We start from the raw sequence: 20,203 nt of genomic DNA on the forward strand, positions 1-20,203 counted from the left end.
GTTTTAATCTCTGCCCCTGAATAACACATGTATAGTTTTGTCTCTGTTTGTTTATGGAATATATAAATGGAATCATAAAGTATGTACTTTGTGTCTGGCTTTTTCCTCCTAACATATGTTTATAAGATTCATCAATATTTTTGTGTATAGTGGTAGTTTGCACATTCTCATTACTATATAGTATTTCCTTATATGAATCTATTGAATGTATCCATTCTGTTATTTGATAGGCATTTCAGTAGCTTCCATTGTATGATTATTATGAACCATGAGTGCCATTATGAGTAGTCTTGTTCATGTTGTTTGGTAAACATATGTATTTGTTTTTTATTGGGCATGTACTTAGGACTGGAATTTGTAGGTGGTAGGGTATGGGTATGTATGTGTTCACATTTAGTTGTTACTGTCCCGTAGGTTTTTAGAGTTGTGCCACTTAATCTCCCTTCTAGTCTGTCTTCTATTCTTCCACCAAACTGATCCTCCTCTGCTTTACATTTTCCTCACTGTCATTGGGTAAAATCGTGTCCTTTCTTAGCATGGCATATTTGGCTCCTAACTATTTGGTATTCCCTGATTCTGTAGCTTTACCTCCTACAGGCGTGCCTGTACTCTTGCTCGTTAGTTTGCAGTCCTGGTTACATGTCCAAGTACTTACGGAGAATCACTTTACGCTGACACACACCTACAGAATTTTTTGAAGTGAGATCTGGGTAGGTGCACAGTGAAAAAGCCCCACAGGTGATTCTGATATATGTTTATTATAAATTTATTTATATCTATTATACGTGATATATATTTATGTGTATAAAATTAGTTTTGAAAACTGCTGTTTCTGTTCATACTAAACAACTTGCAGTTTCTCAAGTGTAGCATGTGCTTTAACAGTTCCGTGTCTGAAAATGTTGCCCTGACCACACCACTGTCTTCCAGACTATTCTTTTTCCCCTTCTCTTTCTCTGAGACATCCTTCAACCTTTCTGCAAGCAGAAGACATTTAGTACCCCTCCTCTATAGCCCTATGATGTATATATACATCATATATACATATATACATACATATATACATCATATATACATGTGTATATATAGTCCTATAATATATATATAATGTGTATATTTTATATTTCCTACATAGTATTAAAACTATTGACTGATTTTCTTCTTCTCAAGACAGTAAGATCTTTTTCATTAATATTCTGTAAACTTAACACATGGCAAATTCAATTGATTCTCCAGTCTTCTCATTACAGTTAAAAAGTCAAATTCTCAAATACATTTAAATATGGAGGAAGGGCTTTTGGGTATGTTTCACATTCCAGAAGTTCATCTTCTTATGGTCAGCCCACTAAAATGGCTACTTGGTTACAAGCTCCAGCTCCTAAACTAAAAGATCTTTTCCTTTTTGAGTGGGGGTGGAGGGTGTGGGAAAAGCGCAGCTTATGACAGGAGAGTGTGAAATGTCACGTGCTTTTTCCCTTCCAGGTATCTGAGTGCACAGTTAGGACTAATCTGGCACAATGAAAAAGGATAATAGAGCAAGCACATGATGAGTGTATTTTACTATTTATTTTTTCTGTTCAGTGAAGAGAGCTTCTATGAGGGGAACTTAGGATGATTGTATGAGAATGAGCAAAAATTTTTATACCACATTAGTACTTTTAAAAGGGTTTCATTTGTTTATTTGCCATTTTAGGTCTCGCTTCTCCATTTAAACCAGTTATGGATACAAATTACTATTACTCAGGTCAGTACTATTAAAAACAAAATCTAACAATATTTTGAGCTTTTAGAAAGGATTTCATTATTTTTCTTTCATTTTTGTGCAGCTGTGGAAAGAAATAATTTGATGAGATTATCCCAGAGCATTCCATTTACACCTGTGCCTCCAAGAGGTAAATCCAAATAGTAAAGAAACGAAGGAGAAAATAAACCTTTTATTAATAGTGTGATTTTTAGCTGTGATGTAGAACATGGGTGGTAATAGAAGGAAGGGTCACGTTGAGAAGTGTCAATTTCATATAAATTTTAATTAGCAAGAGTCAGGTATAGTTTAAATAGAAGAAGGAGTGATCAGAAATATTAGATTTCTGTATTTCCATCATATCCAGAAGTAATAGTGTATTCTAATTAAGAAAGGATCTTAACCCATTGTTTAGTATAGAAAGCATAGATAAATTGACACCACAAATTTTGTGGAACAGTTGCTTTCTTAAAGTTTTTCTTGAAAATGATCATAATTTCAAAAATGTTTATTACTACTAATATACATAAATTTAGAATTATTAGTAGATTCTTGATTTCTGAGCATTTGTTGCCCTTAAACTTCCTTTATAAAATTACAACTTTGTCCAGTACATTTTCTGTTTCTTACTTAATCTTAACAAGATACCTGCCAATTTTTATTCTACTTTGTCATTTTAAAGGGTCATAATTTGACCTCAAATTGTGTCCATTCATCTTGCAGGTGAGCCTGTCACAGTGTATCGCTTGGAAGAGAGTTCACCCAGTATACTGAATAACAGCATGTCTTCTTGGTCACAGCTTGGCCTCTGTGCCAAAATAGAGTTTTTAAGTAAAGAGGAGATGGGAGGAGGTTTACGGAGAGCTGTCAAAGTACAGTGTACCTGGTCAGAACATGATATCCTCAAATCAGGTCATCTTTATATTATCAAATCTTTTCTTCCTGAGGTGGTCAACACATGGTCAAGTATTTATAAGGAAGATACAGTTCTGCATCTCTGTCTCAGAGTAAGTGCTAGTGAATGCATAACAGTAGAACATTATTTGGAGTTCATGTTTTGTCTTCTAATGTATGTTAAACCAAAAAACCTCTTAGTTTCAGTGTTCAGCAAGGAGATTTTTTTGGTGTATTTTTTTGTTGTTGTTCTGTAGGAAATTCAGCAACAGAGAGCAGCACAAAAGCTCACGTTTGCCTTCAACCAAATGAAACCCAAATCCATACCATATTCTCCAAGGTAAATCTTGAAATTTTTCTGAGATCTTGCAGTTTTATCTGGATACCATTGTCTTTCGACCTTCGTTATTAATGCTGAATATTTAATTATTTACCCATTTAAAAGCTCAATTAGAATTTTATTAACAAAACTACTAGTAATATCTATAACTGTTTTTCATAAGGTTCCTTGAAGTTTTCCTGCTGTATTGCCATTCAGCAGGACAGTGGTTTGCTGTGGAAGAATGTATGACTGGAGAATTTAGAAAATACAACAATAATAATGGTGATGAGATTATACCAACTAATACACTGGAAGAAATCATGCTGGCCTTTAGCCACTGGACATATGAATATACAAGAGGGGAGCTATTGGTACTTGATTTACAAGGTAAATTTATTAAAGTATTGCTAAAGTAAAATTGTACAGTAGGTTCTCACCTGTTCATGTGTTTTGAATGATATACGGTCATCTTCTAACTTATAGATCGGTAAAAACCTCAGGTTAGTAAAAGCTATTAAAAAAGCAAGTCAAGGGGCGCCTGGGTGGCGCAGTCGGTTAAGCGTCCGACTTCAGCCAGGTCACGATCTCACAGTCCGTGAATTCGAGCCCCGCGTCAGGCTCTGGGCTGATGGCTCGGAGCCTGGAGCCTGTTTCCGATTCTGTGTCTCCCTCTCTCTCTGCCCCTCCCCCGTTCATGCTCTGTCTCTCTCTGTCCCAAAAAAAATAAATAAATAAACGTTGAAAAAAAAAAATAAAAAAGCAAGTCAATAACAGCCATAGCATATAGCCATCAGGGCCCTGAATAGTGGGATCTTGCTTCCTTGATTATTACTTACATAATATTTATATTTTTTTGATGAGCAGAAACACATGCAATCCACTATTCTATTCTTAGATGTATATGTAGTTTTAGTCTTTTAAAACTATACTGTTTATTTGAAACAGTAGCATGTGTTCCTGTTCTTGGTGTTTATGTTATCTATTATTGTGAACTAAACTATCTAAATATTTAGGGATTAAAACTACCATTTTATTTGTTTCCAGTTCTTTGGTTCAGGAATTTGGATGGGACATGGTGGGGATGGCTTATCTCTGCTGTCTTCTCAGAAGGTTCAGATGGCTGGAGAATAAGCATGAACAACATGACTAGAGTCAAATGTCTGAGGTTTCTGTTCACTGACATCTGAATCCCTCAGTTCTCCACCAAGTGATCTCTCCATGTGGCTAGTTATCTGTGACCTTGGTCATAACATGGTAGTTTCAGGTAGTTAGATTTTTACATAGCAGCTAGCTTCCTCCAGAGAAAAAGCAGAAACTCTTAACATTAGTTCCAGAACTGGCCCATATCTCCTCCTCCACATTTTACTGATCAAGGCAGATAATAAAGATAGCCCAGTTCAAGAAGTGGGGAATGGATTCCAGCACTTGGTGGGTGGAGTAGCATCTATACAAGGAAGGAAAAACTGATCATAACCATTTTTGTAGACAGAATCTGTCATATGTGGAAAAGAAAAAAATGGAAATTGTGGCTTGGAGAGGGCACATTTGCTTAGAGTATTGTCTGTCTGCAGGGTCAGAGGAAAATAAAACTGAGCAGGTTGCCCGCTCTACCTGAGTTGTACTTTCTTATTATAACTTCCATGATTTTTTTCCCGAAAGAGCAGCCTTAATTTCAAATGTCACCATAGACCAGATTTCAAAATCTATACATAAGAACAGTTATTTAGAATGTTTATCACTTGATGACTTTTTTTGTTACATATAGTCACAGATATAAAGGATTTTGCTGAAAGGCAAATGGCATGGAATCAAGCTGAAAGAAAATCTGTAAAAATAGCTACCCTTTTTTCAGTAGTTCATCATTTTACATAAATGATTTAATAGTATATAAAGTGAAAACTGATATGTATTATTAGGTCAATCCAATTAAGTAAAAAAAGATCTTTAAGTATATTCTTAAATAGTGTCATTTAATTATCTTCAAACATGCATAGGAAGTAAAGCCAAACAGATTTTATCTGAATTCCTAATTTAAAAGATGGGAGTTAGGGTGCCTGGCTGGCTCAGTCAGTAGGGCATGCAACTCTTGATCTCATGGTCGTGAGTTCAAGCCCCATGTTGAACATAGAGCTTATTTAAAAAAAATAAATAAATGAAAATAAGGGCACCTAGGTAGCTTATTTGGTTAAGCCTCCAACTTGGGCTCGGGTCATGATCTCGCAGTCTTTGAGTTTGAGCCCCGCGTCGGGCTCTGTGCTGACAGCTCAGAGCCTGGAGCCTGCTTCTGATTCAGTCTCCCTCTCTCTCTGTCCCTCCTCTGCTAGCACCTGACTCTCCCTCTCCCTCCCTCTCCCTCTCTCTCTCTCTCTCTCTCTCTCTCTCTCTCTCTCTCTCTCTTTCTCAAAAATAAACTTTAAATAAATGAAAATAAAAGATGGGACTTATTTTCAGTAAACAAAGTAGTTTTAATGTTCTTTACATTACATTATTACATTAATGTGTTCCTGGAGCCATTTTTCATAGAGCTGTTTTACACAAGGGGCGCCTGGGTGGCTCAGTTGGTTGAGCATCTGATTCTTGATTTTGGCTCAAGTCATGATTTCATGGTTCATGAGTTTGAACCCCACGGGCTCTGCATGGATAGTGTAGAGCCTGCTTGGGATTCTTTCTCCTTCTCTCTCTACCCATCCTCTGCTCACTCGCATTCTCTCTTTCAAAAATAAACATTAAAAAAATATTTTACACAATTACCACAAACAAACAATATGGAAATATATTAAAAAGTTTTCCCATTTCATTATTTCTCTAACTTTGGTGAAGACAAATACTGTACACAAATAGAAGGGTTTTTTTTCCTTATTTTTAATATTTTGTGTTGTGATTTTCCTCCAACTGGGATGATGCCTCGTGTATGTGTGTGTGTGAGTGTGAGTGTGTGTGTGAGATTTGTTTTTGTCTACCTAACAATATATCATGGACATCTTTTGGGTCATTACTGATAAATCTGAGTTACTGCTTTTAATAGATGCATGCGTGATAACCTATAGTATGGAGGGGTGGCATGATTTACCCCCCCCTTTTTTTCTTTTTTTTTGCTACTGTAAACGGTGCTGCAACAAATATACTCATGTATTGCTACTTTCATTTCCATTAAGTAGATTTCTGAATTGGCTTAGTAAGAAGAGATGAGTGCAATTTTAACAGCCACTGGGTTATTTTTCCAAAAGGTTATGGGAACACATACTTAGCACTGTATATGAGTTCCCATTTCTCTGCGGACTCTCCAGTACTAAATATTCTTAATCTTTGACAGTCTGATGAGTAGTAGGTCAATAGGTATTCTTTTATATGAGTAAATAGATAAGAAAGACTGAAAATATTTAATTACACTTTTAGTACCTCTGGGGAGGAATGGAAGTAAAGGAAGATGTTCACAATCTTATTCTTTATGTAACCTGAATATTTTTCAAGAAGATAAATGTGGTAGTATATGATTTTTAAAAATGGGAAACACTTTAAAAATGGCCTATAAATTATGCCTTCGTGTTCCAAAATGTTCTTTGCTAATAAGGTGAAAAAGGGGGAGATCATGTAAACTGTTTACATAAACTGTTTGTTTTCCAGCTTTGTCCCTGTTGCATCAAAAGGAAGTGCCATCAGGAGTCCACCTGCCTATCTCCCAACTCTGACAATTAACTTTTATTCCTGGTGCGGGAGCTGTGTGTGTCCTAGGTGCAGTGTTAAGGTCACAAGTTATGAAATACTAAGAGAGAAAACCTATACTCTTGAAAAATTTAACATTGTGTAATAATTGATGCTATAAAATCTCTCATAACTATTTTTATTATGCAAATGTCAATGTTTGTATCAATTATACAATATAAATTATCTTTTTTTATATATACATATAAAGGTGTGGGTGAAAATTTGACTGATCCATCTGTGATAAAAGCAGAAGAAAAGAGGTAATAAGTTTTAATAATTTCATGAAGATATTTTTATAATTTCAAATTCTACATTTCTATTTGCATAAACTGTCTTTTTTTTCTTTTTTCTTTTTTCTTTTTTTAACTACCAATTCCACAGATCCTGTGATATGGTTTTTGGCCCAGCAAATCTAGGTGAAGATGCAATAAAAAACTTTAGAGCAAAACATCACTGTAATTCTTGTTGTAGAAAGCTTAAACTTCCAGGTAACACTTTCTTAGTATAACGTTTAAATTGTTAGCACATTTGGTTACTACAATTCTTCATAAAGCTGAGGGCATAAATACACATTATTTAATAAATGGATCTATGTTTTCTTTAATTGCTTTTAAAAATACAAAGTTTGTTAATTTAATGCATTTATTATGTGTCTGCTCGCTGCCAAGAATTGTGCTAGATGTTAACAGTACAATTGTGAACCAGACAAACATGATCCCTGACCTCAATGGAATTTAGTCAAATCTTAGATACTGACAGGATTAACAGGTAGGACTGTTGTTAATGCCAAACAGAAGAAATAGAACAGGTAAGCAGGTAAGAGGTCAGGGAGTGCTACCTGAGGAACTGACAGATTGCCTAAAACTGAAGGTTAAATAGACTTTAAAGTTAGCCTGGCAAAGAGTTGGAGGAGTATTCCCATGAAGCAGGAACAAGAACTTCAGATATATTCTCTCAGGATTGTAATTTCATTTATACATTTGAAAAATTACCAGTTATTATTGAATCTAAGCTATAGCACAAACCAGTAGTTCTCATTCTTTGGTGTGTATCAGCCTCCCTGTGAAACTTTTTAAAAATTACAGCTTCCTGAGGGGTGCCTGGGTGGCTCAGTCGGTTGAGCTGTTAAGCGTCCAACTTCGGCTCAGGTCACGATCTCGCAGTTTGTGAGTTCGAGCCCTGCGTTGGGCTCTGTGCTGACAGCTTGGAGCCTAGAGCCTGCTTCTGATTCTGTGTCTCCCTCTCTTTCTCTGCCCTTCCACTGCTCATGCTCTGTCTCTCTCTCTCTTTCTCTCTCTCTCTCTCTCTCTCTCTCAAAAATAAACATTAAAATTTTTTTTAAAAAGTCTCTGCCTGAGACTTAACCCTTGAGCTGTATTTTTTAATGTCCCTGTCATTATGACTGATAGATAACTCAGTAGTTAAGAGGTTGGAGTTAGGAGCCAGGTTGCATGGGTCCAGAAAATACCTACATTATAGAGATAGGTTTTTTGTTTTGTTTTGTTTTTTAGAATTAAATGAATTAGTATTTGTGAAGTACCTAGAACAGTGCCAGGCACATAGTAAGCATGTAAATGCTACTTTTTTTTTTTTTTAATGTTTATTTATGAGGAAGGTACAGAATCAGAAGCAGGCTCCAGGCTCTGAGCTGTCAGCACAGAGCCTGATGCAGAGCTCGAACTCACAAACAGCAAGACCTGAGCCCAAGTCGGACACCCAATGGACTGAGCCACCCAGATGCCCCAATGCCACAGTTTTTAATTGTTGATTGTTAATGTACAGAAAGACCATTAATTTTTGTGTTTGTTTTTTTTCTTTCTTTATTGACCTTGGGTTTTTTCTTTGGTTTGGGTTTTTTTTTTTAATTTTTGTTTATTTTTTTGTTTGGTTTGAGTTTTGTTGTTATTGTTTGGAGGTTTTTGTTTTGTTTTTGTTTTTTGTTGACCTTGTATCCTACAACTAAACTAACGTAATTCTAGGAATTGTTCTTGTTTTGTTTTGTAAACTTACTGGAATTTTCTGTATAGTTAGTAGAGACAGTTATATTCCTTTTCAACCTATATGCCTTTTATTTCTTTTTTCTTGACTTTTTGCACTGGCAAGGAATTCTCATACAGTGTTGAATAGTGAAAGGAATAGTGAAAGTAGAATCTGCTTTGTTCCTGATCTTAAAGGGAAAGGCTTCGGTCTTCCACCATTAACATGATGCTAGCTTGTAAGAGTTTTTTAGGTATACTTTATTAGGTTGAGAAAATTTTCTTCACTTCTTGTTTCTTGAAAATGTTTATCCTGAATGGGTATTAAATTTTGTCAGATATTTTGTCTGCATGTGTTTATATGGTCATTTGTGTTTTCTTCTTTAATAGGTTAATAGTACAGTGTATTGCCTCGATTTTTGAAATGTTGAACCAGTCATGCATTCAGGACAGACTACTTTGTCATGATATATTACCTTTTTTTATGTATTGTTGGACTCACTTTATTCATATGTTGTTGAGGCTTTTTGCATCTGTGTTCATGAAGAATATTGGTCTATGTTTGTGGTTTTTTTCCTTGTACTGTCTTTCTCTTCTTTTGGTATCACCGTAATATTGACCTTAAAAATAAGTTAGAAATGTTCACACCTCTTCTTTTTCGAGGAAGAAATTATATAGAATCGATATTTTCTCGTTTAAAATTTTTTTTTTCAACGTTTATTTTTTTGGGGACAGAGAGAGACAGAGCATGAATGGGGGAGGGGCAGAGAGAGAGGGAGACACAGAATCGGAAACAGGCTCCAGGCTCCGAGCCATCAGCCCAGAGCCTGACGCGGGGCTCGAACTCACGGACCGCGAGATCGATCGTGACCTGGCTGAAGTCGGACGCTTAACTGACTGCGCCACCCAGGCACCCCAGATACTTTTCTCATTTTAAATGTTTGATAGAATTGTCAAGTAAAACTCTCTCAGTCTGAAGTTCTTTGTCAGATGTTTTTTAAGGAACAGTTTAATATGTTAATTGATGTAGGATTGTTGGGGTCATCCATTTTTTTATTATTTATTTATTTAATGTTTATTCATTTTTGAGAGACAGAGACCATGGGAGGGGCAGAGAGAGAGGGAGACAGAGAATTTGAAACAGGCTCCAGGCTCTGAGCTGTCAGCACAGAGCCCGATGTGGGGCTGAAACTCACGAATTGCAAGATCATGACCCGAGCTGAAGTCGGACGTTCAACTGACTGAGCCACCCAGGCGCCCCAGAGGGGTCATCCATTTTTTAAATTGAGTTTTAGTAGTTTGTGTCTTTCAAGGAATTGGTTTGTTTTACTTAAGTTGTCAAATTTATGGGCATAGGGTTATTTATATACTAATTTGTTCAATGTCTGGGATCTCGTGAGTCCTTTCTTATGATAATTTGTTTTTTGTTTCTTCACCATTCTGGCTAAGGTTTATTAGTTCTTTTGATACTTTGAGAGAACCAGCTTTTCTTTGCATTGTTTTACTCTACTTTCTTTTCAATTTCATTGATTTATTCTCTTTATTCTGTCTTTCTGCTTGTTTTGGGTCATTTGTTCTTTGTTAAAGTAAAAACTTGGATTATTTGGGAATGCAAGCTGGTGCAGCCACTCTGGAAAACAGTATGGAGGTTCCTCAAAAAACTAAAAATAGAACTACCCTAAGACCCAGCAATTGCACTACTAGGCATTTATCCAAGGGATACAGGTGTGCTGTTTCGAAGGGACACATGCACCCCCATGTTTATAACAGCACTCTCCACAATAGCCAAAGTATGGAAAGACCCCAAATGTCCATCGATGGATGAATGGATAAAGAAAATGTGGTGTGTGTGTATGTATATATATATATACATATATATATGTATATGTATATATGTATGTATATATGTATATATATATGTATGTATATATATATGTATATGTATATATATACATATATATATGTATATGTATATATATATATATATAATGGAGTATTACTCAGCAATCAAAAAGAATGAAATCTTGCCATTTGCAACTATGTGGATGGAACTGAAGGGTATTATGCTAAGTGAAATTAGAGAAAGACAAAAATCATATGATGTCACTCATATGAGGACTTTGAGACAAAACAGATCAACATAAGGCCAGGGAAACAAAAATAATATAAAAACAGGGAGGGGGACAAAACAGAAGAGACTCATAAATATGGAGAACAAACTGAGGGTTACTGGAGGGGTCGTAGGAGGGGGGGATGGGCTAAATGGGTAAGAGGCACTAAGGAATCTACTCCTGAAATCATTGTTGCACTATATGCTAACTAATTTGGATGTAAATTTTAAAAAAAACAAAAAATAAAATAAAAAGAAATAATAATAAGAAATGAACCTGGGGGGGGAAATACTTGGAGTATTGATTTGAGGCCTTTACTTCTATAGTTTACTTCTATAAATTTTTCTTTCTTTCTTTCTTTCTTTCTTTCTTTCTTTCTTTCTTTCTTTCTTTCTTTTCTCTTTCTTTCTTTCTCTCTCTTTTCTTTCTTGTTCTTTTTCTTTTTCTTTCCTTCCTTCCTTCCTTCCTTCCTTCCTTCCTTCCTTCCTTCCTTCCTTCCTTCCTTCCTTCCTTCCTTCCTTTTTTAGCAGGACCATGCAAACAGGGAAGGGGCAGAGAGAGAGAGGGAGATATAGAATCCAAAGCTGGCTCCAGACTGACCTGTCAGCACACGGCCCAACATGGAACTCTTAACCCGTGAACCATGAGATCATGACCTGAGCCAAAGTCAGACGCTGAACCGACTGAGCCACCCAGGAGCCCCTTATATATATGTTAATTATATTTGAAGTGGGCTGCTTGCAGACAGCATATAGTTGGGTCATAGGTTTAATTTGTTTTTTTGTGTTGGTTTGTTTTTTTTTTTTTTTTACTTAACAATTTCCATTTTTAACTAATGTTTCAGACCCTTTACATTTTACGTAATTATTGATGTGATTAGATACAGATCTTCTGTTGTACTCTTTTCTGATTAATGCCTTCTTTTTCCGCCCCCCACTCTGTTTTAGTATTGTTTTATCTTTATGTTTATTTTTTTTAGTGGTTGCTCTTAGTTCTTCTTATCAAGAATGTGTATATTTTGCCTTCATTCTTGAAGGCTATTTTTTACTGGATCTAGAATTTTAGGTTGATACTTCTTTCAGGGCATAGAAAATGTTTGCTGTTTTCTGGCCTCTGTTATCTCTGATGAAAATTTCACAGTCATTTGAATTGTTCTTCCCTATATGTGATGTATCATTATAATCTAGGTTGTTTCAAAATTTGGATTTTCAGCAGTTTGATTATGAGATGTCTAGTTGTAGGTTTTTCTGAGTTTATCTTGGTTCAGGTTTGCTTAGCTTCTTGAATTTGTAAATTTATGATTTTTATCAGATTGAGGAAGTTTTTAGCTGTTCTTCAAATATTTGTTCTGCATCAATCTCTTTTCATCTCTTTTTGAGACTCACATAATAAGAATATTAGACATTTTTGGGCACCTGGGTGGCTCAGTCGGTTGAGCAACTGACTTTGGCTCAGGTCATGATCTCACGGTTTGTAAGTTGGAGCCCCACGTCGGGCTCTGTGCTGACAGCTCAGAGCCTGGAGCCTTCTTCTGATTCTGTGTCTCCCTCTCTCTCTGCCCCTCCCCCACTCATGCTCTGTCTCTCTCTGTCTCAGAAATAAATAAACATTAAAAAAAAAAGAATATTAGACATGTTTATATTGTTTCTCAGGGACTTGAGTCTCTGGTTATTCCCTTAAAAATTATTTTTTGTCTGTTGTTTAGATTGAATAACTTCTATTGTTCTGTCAAGTTCACAGACTTTTCCCTTACTCTTCATTTCTTCATTCTGCTTTTAAGCCCGCACACTGGATTTGTTGTTTCAGTTATGTTTTTCAGTCCTATAAACTTCCTTTTGGCTCTTTTATACTGATTATTTCTCTGCTGAAAACTTGTTTTTTTCATTCATCTCAAGTTTGTTTGCACCACTTCATGGAATATGGTTGTAATAGCTGGTTTAAAGTCTTTTATCATTCCATCAGAATAATCTTAAGGTTGGCATCACTTGTCTTTTTCTTTGAGATGTTTCTAGTTCTTTGTATCTGGTAATTTTAGAATGTGTCCTAGATATTTTGACTAGGAGATTCTCATTCTTACTAAAAATCCTCTAGAGAATGTTGATTTTTGTTTATTTGTGTTAGTAGACAGCTCATTTAAGCTCAATTTACAAGTCCTAGTCTACCTTTTATAGCTGTGATTCCAACGTCAGTTTAGTTTTCAAAGCTTTTGCAGTATTACTTAGGTCAGCCTCACTGTGTCAAACATGGTCAAGTCTGGAAACTGAGTGGAGGTCAGCACATAGTTTAGTCCTCAAAGCCCATCCTATGCTGTCTTTTCACATATTTGCCACTCAAAGGTGAACTTGGGATTTCATACACAAATTTAGGGTATCCCTCTCTCCATTTTCCTCCTTTCCATGATTCCATATTTTGTGATTTTCAAGGCCTTTTTTTTTTTTTTTTTTTTTTTTTTTTTTCAGTTGGAGCGGGACAGGGGTGGGGGGTACAGGGGACAGATAAGGTACTTTGCCTGGAAAGTCAGGATTGTGGCTTCCCTATGCTGTCACACATTTCCTTCAACTGAGTCCATTTCTGATGCTAGAAAGAGGGAAAAAATTTTTTTTGGCTCTTAAAGATACCTATTTTTAGTTCTTGTAGTCCCAGAAAAAGGTTTTCTCTTGGAATTGTAGGTGCTTGCCCAGGTGCCACCACCTCAAAAGTGCCTCTTCATGACTGGGACTTGTAGGTAAGGGCCAGAGGAGCAAAAAGAGGGCATTCCCCTCAACATTCTCCATCCCACAGAGTCCCCCTTCCTGATCTGGTCAGAAAGTCTTAGAGCTTTTTCTCTCCATGCTCACTATACATTTCTGAGATCAAGCCAGCTATCTGTAAGTCTAAGCTTGAAAAATAAGAGAAGGGGAAAAAAAACCCAGGAAACTCACCACCAATGTAGGCTAGGCCATTCTTCAGGTTTTCATCCCCTTCCTCAATATGTCTGCTGTTAACTTTTCAGGATCCTGAGATAGTGACTTTATGCTTATGTGAAGGGTTTTTACTTATAATCAGTGGGAGAGATAGAGTTGAATATCCTTAGTCCATTTTAGCCAGAACTAGAACATAACAGTGGTAAATTTATTAATAGGTAGCCCAGATATAATGTTTATTTGGTTTTTGATCTAATAATATTTTAAGTAGTATATCTATTTTTTAAATTAATTTTTAAATTACTAATATAGTCAGGATTTCATAGCTTGGAAGAGACCTTAAAAACATTCCAACCCAAATCTGTCATTTTCCAGAACATTTTAGAAGTCAGATAATTTGTCCATGGTTATACCATAAGTTAACATTTTCAGAACTTGAATTATAATTGGGTTTCTTTCCATTGTTCTTGGTGTACAATACAACTACAAATTAATTTGCATTCCCTAAGGCCACACTGGCACAGTCTTTTAAATTTAAAATTTATCAAAATGTACTCATACAATAGCAAATATGTATTTGGATCGTTGAATATAGGCTATCACTCAGAATGAACAGTTCATATTCTCAGCTGAGAGTTCATATTCTGAGCTCTATTTTATATGGAGATAAAAGCATAAGGATATGTGCATGACTATGGTTAGTTTTAAGTTAAACTTGGTATTACTGCATTGTTTTCCAATTCTGCAACTATTGTCTATAATTCCCAAAATGATTTCATCCTATCCCATAGCTATAAATGTAATCTGCATACTGATAGTACCATGTTTAACTGAATGAAGACTTATTGTCTTTCCTGAGCTCCTGTTTCTATATTCAGTTTCTTGCATCTCTACTGGGTTACCCTAAAGTATCTTTATAGGTAGTATATCCATTCCACAACTCTTGACTCTCATTTCCCACCCATCATTTCCAGCTCAGCTTTACCCTGAGTAAACCAGTGTTTACTCAGTTGCTTAGACCAAAACCTAAAAGTTAATTGGTTTTTTTTCTCTCACCTTGCATTCCCAATCTTTTGAACTCTGTCTGCTCTGCTCTGAAATCTTCCTAGAATTTATCCATTTCTCTTAATCTTTGTTGCCACCACTTCTTTCATGTGTTCTTGCCAAATGCCCCTAACAAGACTTCACATGACAGTCAGAATAGACACTTAAATTTGATTATGTTCCTTCCTTAATACTGCTTAATACCTTCCAACAGATTTTCTTTTTTTTAATTTTTTTTTAATGTTTATTTATTTTTGACAGAGAGAGAGAGACAGAGCATGAGCAGGGGAGGGGCAGAGAGAGTGGGAGACACAGCATCCGAAGCAGGCTCCAGGCTCTGAGCTGTCAGCACAGAGCCCGACGCAGGGCTCGAACTCACAGACGGCGAGATCATGACCTGAGCCAAAGTCGGATGCTCAACCGACTGAGCCACCCAGGCGCCCCCAGATTTTCATTGTAATCTGTACTCCTTACCATAGCTTGCATCCCATAAATCAGGGGTCAACAAACTTTGCTGTAAAAGACAAGGTAGTAAATATTTTAGGCTTTGTGGACCATATGGCCTATGTCTCAGCTACCTGGCTGTACGATGGTAGCGCGGAAATAGCCACAGAACATCTGTAAACAAATGAGCATAGCTGCGTTCCAGTAAAACCATTTACAAAAACAGGCAGCAAGTGAGATTTGGCTCACTGGATATATTTTGATAACCCTTGGTCTTTAACTGTTGCTTGACCCCATTTGCTACTAGTCTTCCCCTCATTCACTACATACAAGCCATGCTGTCTTCTTGCCATTCTTCAAAAGTGCCAAGTTCATTTCCTTTTTACGGTCTGCAGTTAAACTTCCCTCTGCTCAGAGCTTTGATAGGTCATTTCTCAATATTGAGGTCTTTACTCAGATAGTACCTCCTGTGCCTCTTCAGCCCAGCCTTGTCTAATGAAAGAATCAGCTTATACTATCTCTTGTCTGGCTCTCACCAGACTGTTTGCTTCAAAGCATTTGTTACTAATAATAATTCTGTTATTTTTCTATTTATTTTTCTTCATCTACAAGAATATAAGTTCCATGAGAGCAGGAATCATACCTGTCTGCCTTGCTTATTGCTATGTTTCCACTCTTACATGAGTTATTGACTCTTGGTCAGAGCAGAATACTTATATGTTGAATGAATGAATGATTTCGTTTTTATGTGTATATATTTTGTGACTTTTTAATTAAAAACTACCTCCTAGAAAATAGATGTGGCACATTTAGAGGAAAATTGATTTAGAAAATGTTCTTAACTTTTCATTTCTAAGAAATACTGACTTTTTTCTTCTTTTTTTGTTGGGGGTGTGAATATAGATCTGAAGAGGAATGACTATACACCTGATAAAATTATATTTCCTCAGGATGAACCTTCAGATTTGACTCTTCAGCCTGGAAATTCCACCAAAGAATCAGAATCAACTAATTCTATTCGTCTGATGTTATAATATTACTGAATCCTTGTGGGTTTTTTTGCCTACACCTCACAAAAATGTTACCTTGTCATTTTTCCTTCAGGAGGAAATTGTTTGGTAATAGAGAAAAATGTGTGCAAATGAATATGCTGATTCTGGCACTGTTAAAAGGTCGGTATTCTTTTGACCTGATTAAACTAGTCAGTCAGGAGCTCCCTATAGGATACAGCTGGCAGCTGTTAAATTTTAAAGGTAAAGGAAAAATAGTATTTATAACTTTTTAAAGGGCTCTTTTAGCAGAAGATTTCATTTGACTTTGTTCTGATGAGGGTGACACCCTCTCTCATGTGGTGCAATACCATTAACCAAAGTTAAGTGTCAGTGTAGATTTTATTGGCAGCTGGTTTCCTGCCATTCAGCTAGTGAAATGAAGAAATCACCCAGCCTTTTGGTTAAATGGCAGACGTCTTCCTCAGTATGTTTTAGTGTGTTCAGTGATGATGTCACTAGTCCCCAACTAGATGCTTGTTGGCCACGGAAAAGGAGATGATTTATTATTCTAGATCCATAGGGATACAAGAAGCCTGAGCTGAAAACTATTTTCAAAGAGGGACTTTATGAATCAGGATTAGACTCCATATTTAAAGATGGAGCCAATTTTTTTTTGTTAAATAGACCCCAAATTGTGCAAAGGTATTAGTGTTATTTTTTTTTTAACATTGTTTTTTCAAGTCATTGTTAAGTAGAAGAAAGCCATGGTAAACTGGTCTAACCTAAATATATCAGAGGAGAAACTTGTTGTTCAAGAGCAGTTACCTTGTAAAAAAAAGTTCAAGTGCTTTTTTCCTATCTGTAACTGTAGTGACAACCTGGAAGCTACACACTTCTCCAAAGATCTTATTGACAGTACACCAAATCAGAATGTAAACGTAAATTCTTGCTTCTATTTAAAATTGTGTAGGAACACCTGAACATGAGTATTGTTTCTGGTACTTATTTAAGAAATTGAGTTGGATTATCATTATGTGATGTCGGGAGATTGCAATGTAACTTTATGCCAATAAAATGTACTTTAACTGCCCCAGATACTGTTGAATACTCAACAACAAGAAAAGCTTTCATCTGACTAAAGTTTTACGCTTTTTTTCTCTTTGTTTCCTAGGTACTAATTTTAATTTTTATTTAGGAAGGAGCAGTGTAAATCTTACTTGTATTCAGTAGTGTATCTCATAGATACAGACAAGGCAAGAAGAGATGAGCTGTTTAAATAGTGTTTAATATTAATGGGGGGGAGGGGAAGAAAGACAAAGTGTATTAAAGATATTATACTATATACATTTTGTATATCATTAAATCTTTAAAAGAAATTAAATAAATTTATTCTTGTTTACAGATGTTTACTGAGTTCAATCATTCTGAAAAATTATGTTTTCAGAGTGTTTTTTTAATTACAGAGTATCAGCTTTTTTAAATGAACCATTTTGTACGCCTTTCATCTTCTGGCCTGTGTATTGTTTAATGTGGTCTTGGTTTCCTCCTCTCTCTCTCTCTCTCTCTCTCTTTTTTCAATCTGTTTCTTGTTATGTCAGAAAATGGAGATACGGGTTATCTTTTGAAATTTAATTTTATGTTGATTATTTTCATAAGATGTTAATAGTAACCAGTGTTTATGTAGCACTTAATATATGCCAGGCATTACTCTAACTGCTTTATATATAAAGTACTTACACCCATTTAATCCTTACAACAATCTTATGAAATATAGGTTATTATCTTGTTTTACCAATTAGAAAATAAAAGCATTGGATAAAGTAACTTTCCTAAGATTCTTATAATTAGAATGTAGGAGCACTAGGATTCAAACCCGGGAAACTGGCTTTTGAGTATGCTCTTGAGCCCTGTGTTATGTTGACTTTTAAGCATAGTGATGATTGATTTCTGTACCAGTTCCTGGTTGCTTTTCCAAACTAAATCTATCCAATAACTTTTTTTTGTTGTTAATTCTGGAAAGTAACAGTTTACCCGAAGACCACATTTCTCATTCCAAAGAAGTACGATCTTTCCTTAGATTACTGAATTTTGTCATTATTACTCTGGTCTGAAAGTGTCATTTGCATAATCTCTTTAGCATTTTCTTCTCAGTGTCATTCTGCTGAGAACAGAGCTCATCTCTTTGCCAAATTACTTTTTTTTTTTTTTGAGAGAGAGCTCACATGAGCAGGGGAGGGGCAGACGGAGAGGGAGCGGAGTCCATCACAAGGCCGGATCTCAGGACTGTGATCATGACCTGAGCTGAAATCAAGAGTCAGGAGTCAGATGCTTAACCAACTGAGCCACCCAGGTGTCCCCCAAATTACTTCTTAAAACGTCTTACATAGATGTTCTCTGATAATTTGCCTTCATCTATCTGGGGATCTATGAGCCTTCATTATTTTTAAAGTAATGCATGTTCATTGTATTGTAAGGTAAATATTTTAAAATGTAAAGAAAGATATAAAAATTACCCTTGTTTCCCAGCCTTAAATTGGGCTGTTGTTTCATAGATATATACCCCATTAGATTGTACATTTCACAGAGGAAAGGACCTTTAGGATTTTTCACTACTATATCACCCAGCACCTTGCATAGTTCATAATTTGTGATATGTATACTGAAAAAAAACAAAACATGATTTTTTAAATGTTTTTCTACAATACCAAACTTTCTCTTGAGGAAGATAGATCACAGTGATATATATAGTCTTATGTGTTTAAGCAGACAGTCAAAGCAAGTGTACCCAGTAGTCATTTATCACTCAGAGATCAAGTAATTATTTGCAGAAAAGGATGAATCCATGTGTGGGCATTTTTGTGATCCTTCTGCTCTCATTGTTTCCCAGCTAGATTTCACAAAGGTACCTGTTTTGGGGGAACCTGGATCCTCAGATCAGTCACAACTGGCGCTTAATTAATTGTTCAGTAATTATGTACTGGAGTGAAACCTCCCAACCAATGTGTGGCTCTCAAAACTTGGTCTGTGTTACCAACTGCGAGCTGTCTTATTTATTTTTGTGTTTCCCTTAGTGCCTTGTTGGAGTTTGTAGTATAGAATATAGGTGCTCAATAGGTATGTGTACCACAGAATATTTCTAGTATTAGACAATCTGTGAGCCTTTTAGGGAGAATCCCAAGCTATGGTTTTGAACCTCTGGAATATATTTTCCTTCTGCACTCTGGAAATTCCTCAAAGCAGAATTTCTAACTGGAGTCCATGATTCTGCCTTAGTGGTAACGAACAGAGAGCAGGGAGGGAGAGGACATGGTTATTCAGAAAAGCTACACACTCCACAATAACTGCTTGCTTTCGTGTGCTGCCCTACTCTGCATTTAGCTCCCTGGTGTTCCCCCCCCCCCCCCTCCTTGGGATTTCTTTTTTTGAAAAACTTTTTTAATGTTTATTTTAGAGAGAGAGAGAGACAGAGTGAGTGGGGGAGGGCAGAGAGAGGCAGACAGTCCAAAGCAGGCTGCAGGCTCAGCTGGCAGCACAGAGCCGGACGTGGGGCTCGAACTCACAAGCTATGAGATCAATAGAACCGTAGTCAGACACTCAACCAACTGAGCCACCGGGTGCCCCTTTTCCTTGGAATTTCTGTGCAATCTGCATCCATGGAACTTTTCTTTCATTTTAATTATAAATGTCTTGGTATATGTTTCTAAAGTGTGAGAACTGATATCTTCACGCCTCAAAAATTAAGTTTCTCAATTTCAGAAAATGTTCTCCAAAAAAATTTTTTTACGGTTTGGTTGAGTCAGGACCCAGGTAAGATTTATTTATACATTGCAGTTGTTTGATTTATCTTTACAACTGCAGTGTATAAATAATTTAATCTTGACTTGTCTTTAAAGTCTCTTGATATATATAGGCTTCAACCACTCCCCACCACCACAGACCAGTTCATTTTTCAATTTATTTATTTTGAGAGGGAGAGAAGGAGTTTGTGTGTACTAGCAGGGGAGGGGCAGAGAGGGGGGAGGAAAGAGAATCCCAAAGCAGGCCCTACACTGTCAGCACAGAGCACCCCCC

At 36.2% G+C, this 20,203-nt stretch overlaps 1 protein-coding gene across 4 annotated transcripts in view; it reads left to right on the forward strand.

Annotated features, from left to right (window-relative positions):
* TRPM7 (transient receptor potential cation channel subfamily M member 7) overlaps nucleotides 1–17,531 on the forward strand; it is a 122,566-nt gene extending 105,035 nt beyond the window's left edge. For 2 of the 4 annotated variants that reach the window (XM_011282861.4, XM_045059329.1), the window contains 8 exons: nucleotides 1,694–1,744; nucleotides 1,827–1,892; nucleotides 2,465–2,748; nucleotides 2,893–2,975; nucleotides 3,139–3,344; nucleotides 6,871–6,922; nucleotides 7,044–7,150; nucleotides 16,044–17,531. In XM_011282861.4, coding sequence (XP_011281163.3) covers nucleotides 1,694–1,744; nucleotides 1,827–1,892; nucleotides 2,465–2,748; nucleotides 2,893–2,975; nucleotides 3,139–3,344; nucleotides 6,871–6,922; nucleotides 7,044–7,150; nucleotides 16,044–16,174 — 980 coding nt within the window. In that variant the 3' untranslated portion in view covers nucleotides 16,175–17,531. Of the gene's footprint in view, nucleotides 1–597; nucleotides 1,034–1,693; nucleotides 1,745–1,826; nucleotides 1,893–2,464; nucleotides 2,749–2,892; nucleotides 2,976–3,138; nucleotides 3,345–6,870; nucleotides 6,923–7,043; nucleotides 7,151–16,043 lie in introns of those variants that run through there. The other 2 variants (XM_019832437.3, XM_019832438.3) reach the window with 2 other exon arrangements.
* The last annotated feature ends 2,672 nt before the right edge of the window (nucleotides 17,532–20,203 follow it).

The sequence above is a fragment of the Felis catus genome, chromosome B3, assembly GCF_018350175.1.
Source record: "Felis catus isolate Fca126 chromosome B3, F.catus_Fca126_mat1.0, whole genome shotgun sequence".
NCBI classification, from domain to species: domain Eukaryota; kingdom Metazoa; phylum Chordata; class Mammalia; order Carnivora; family Felidae; genus Felis; species Felis catus.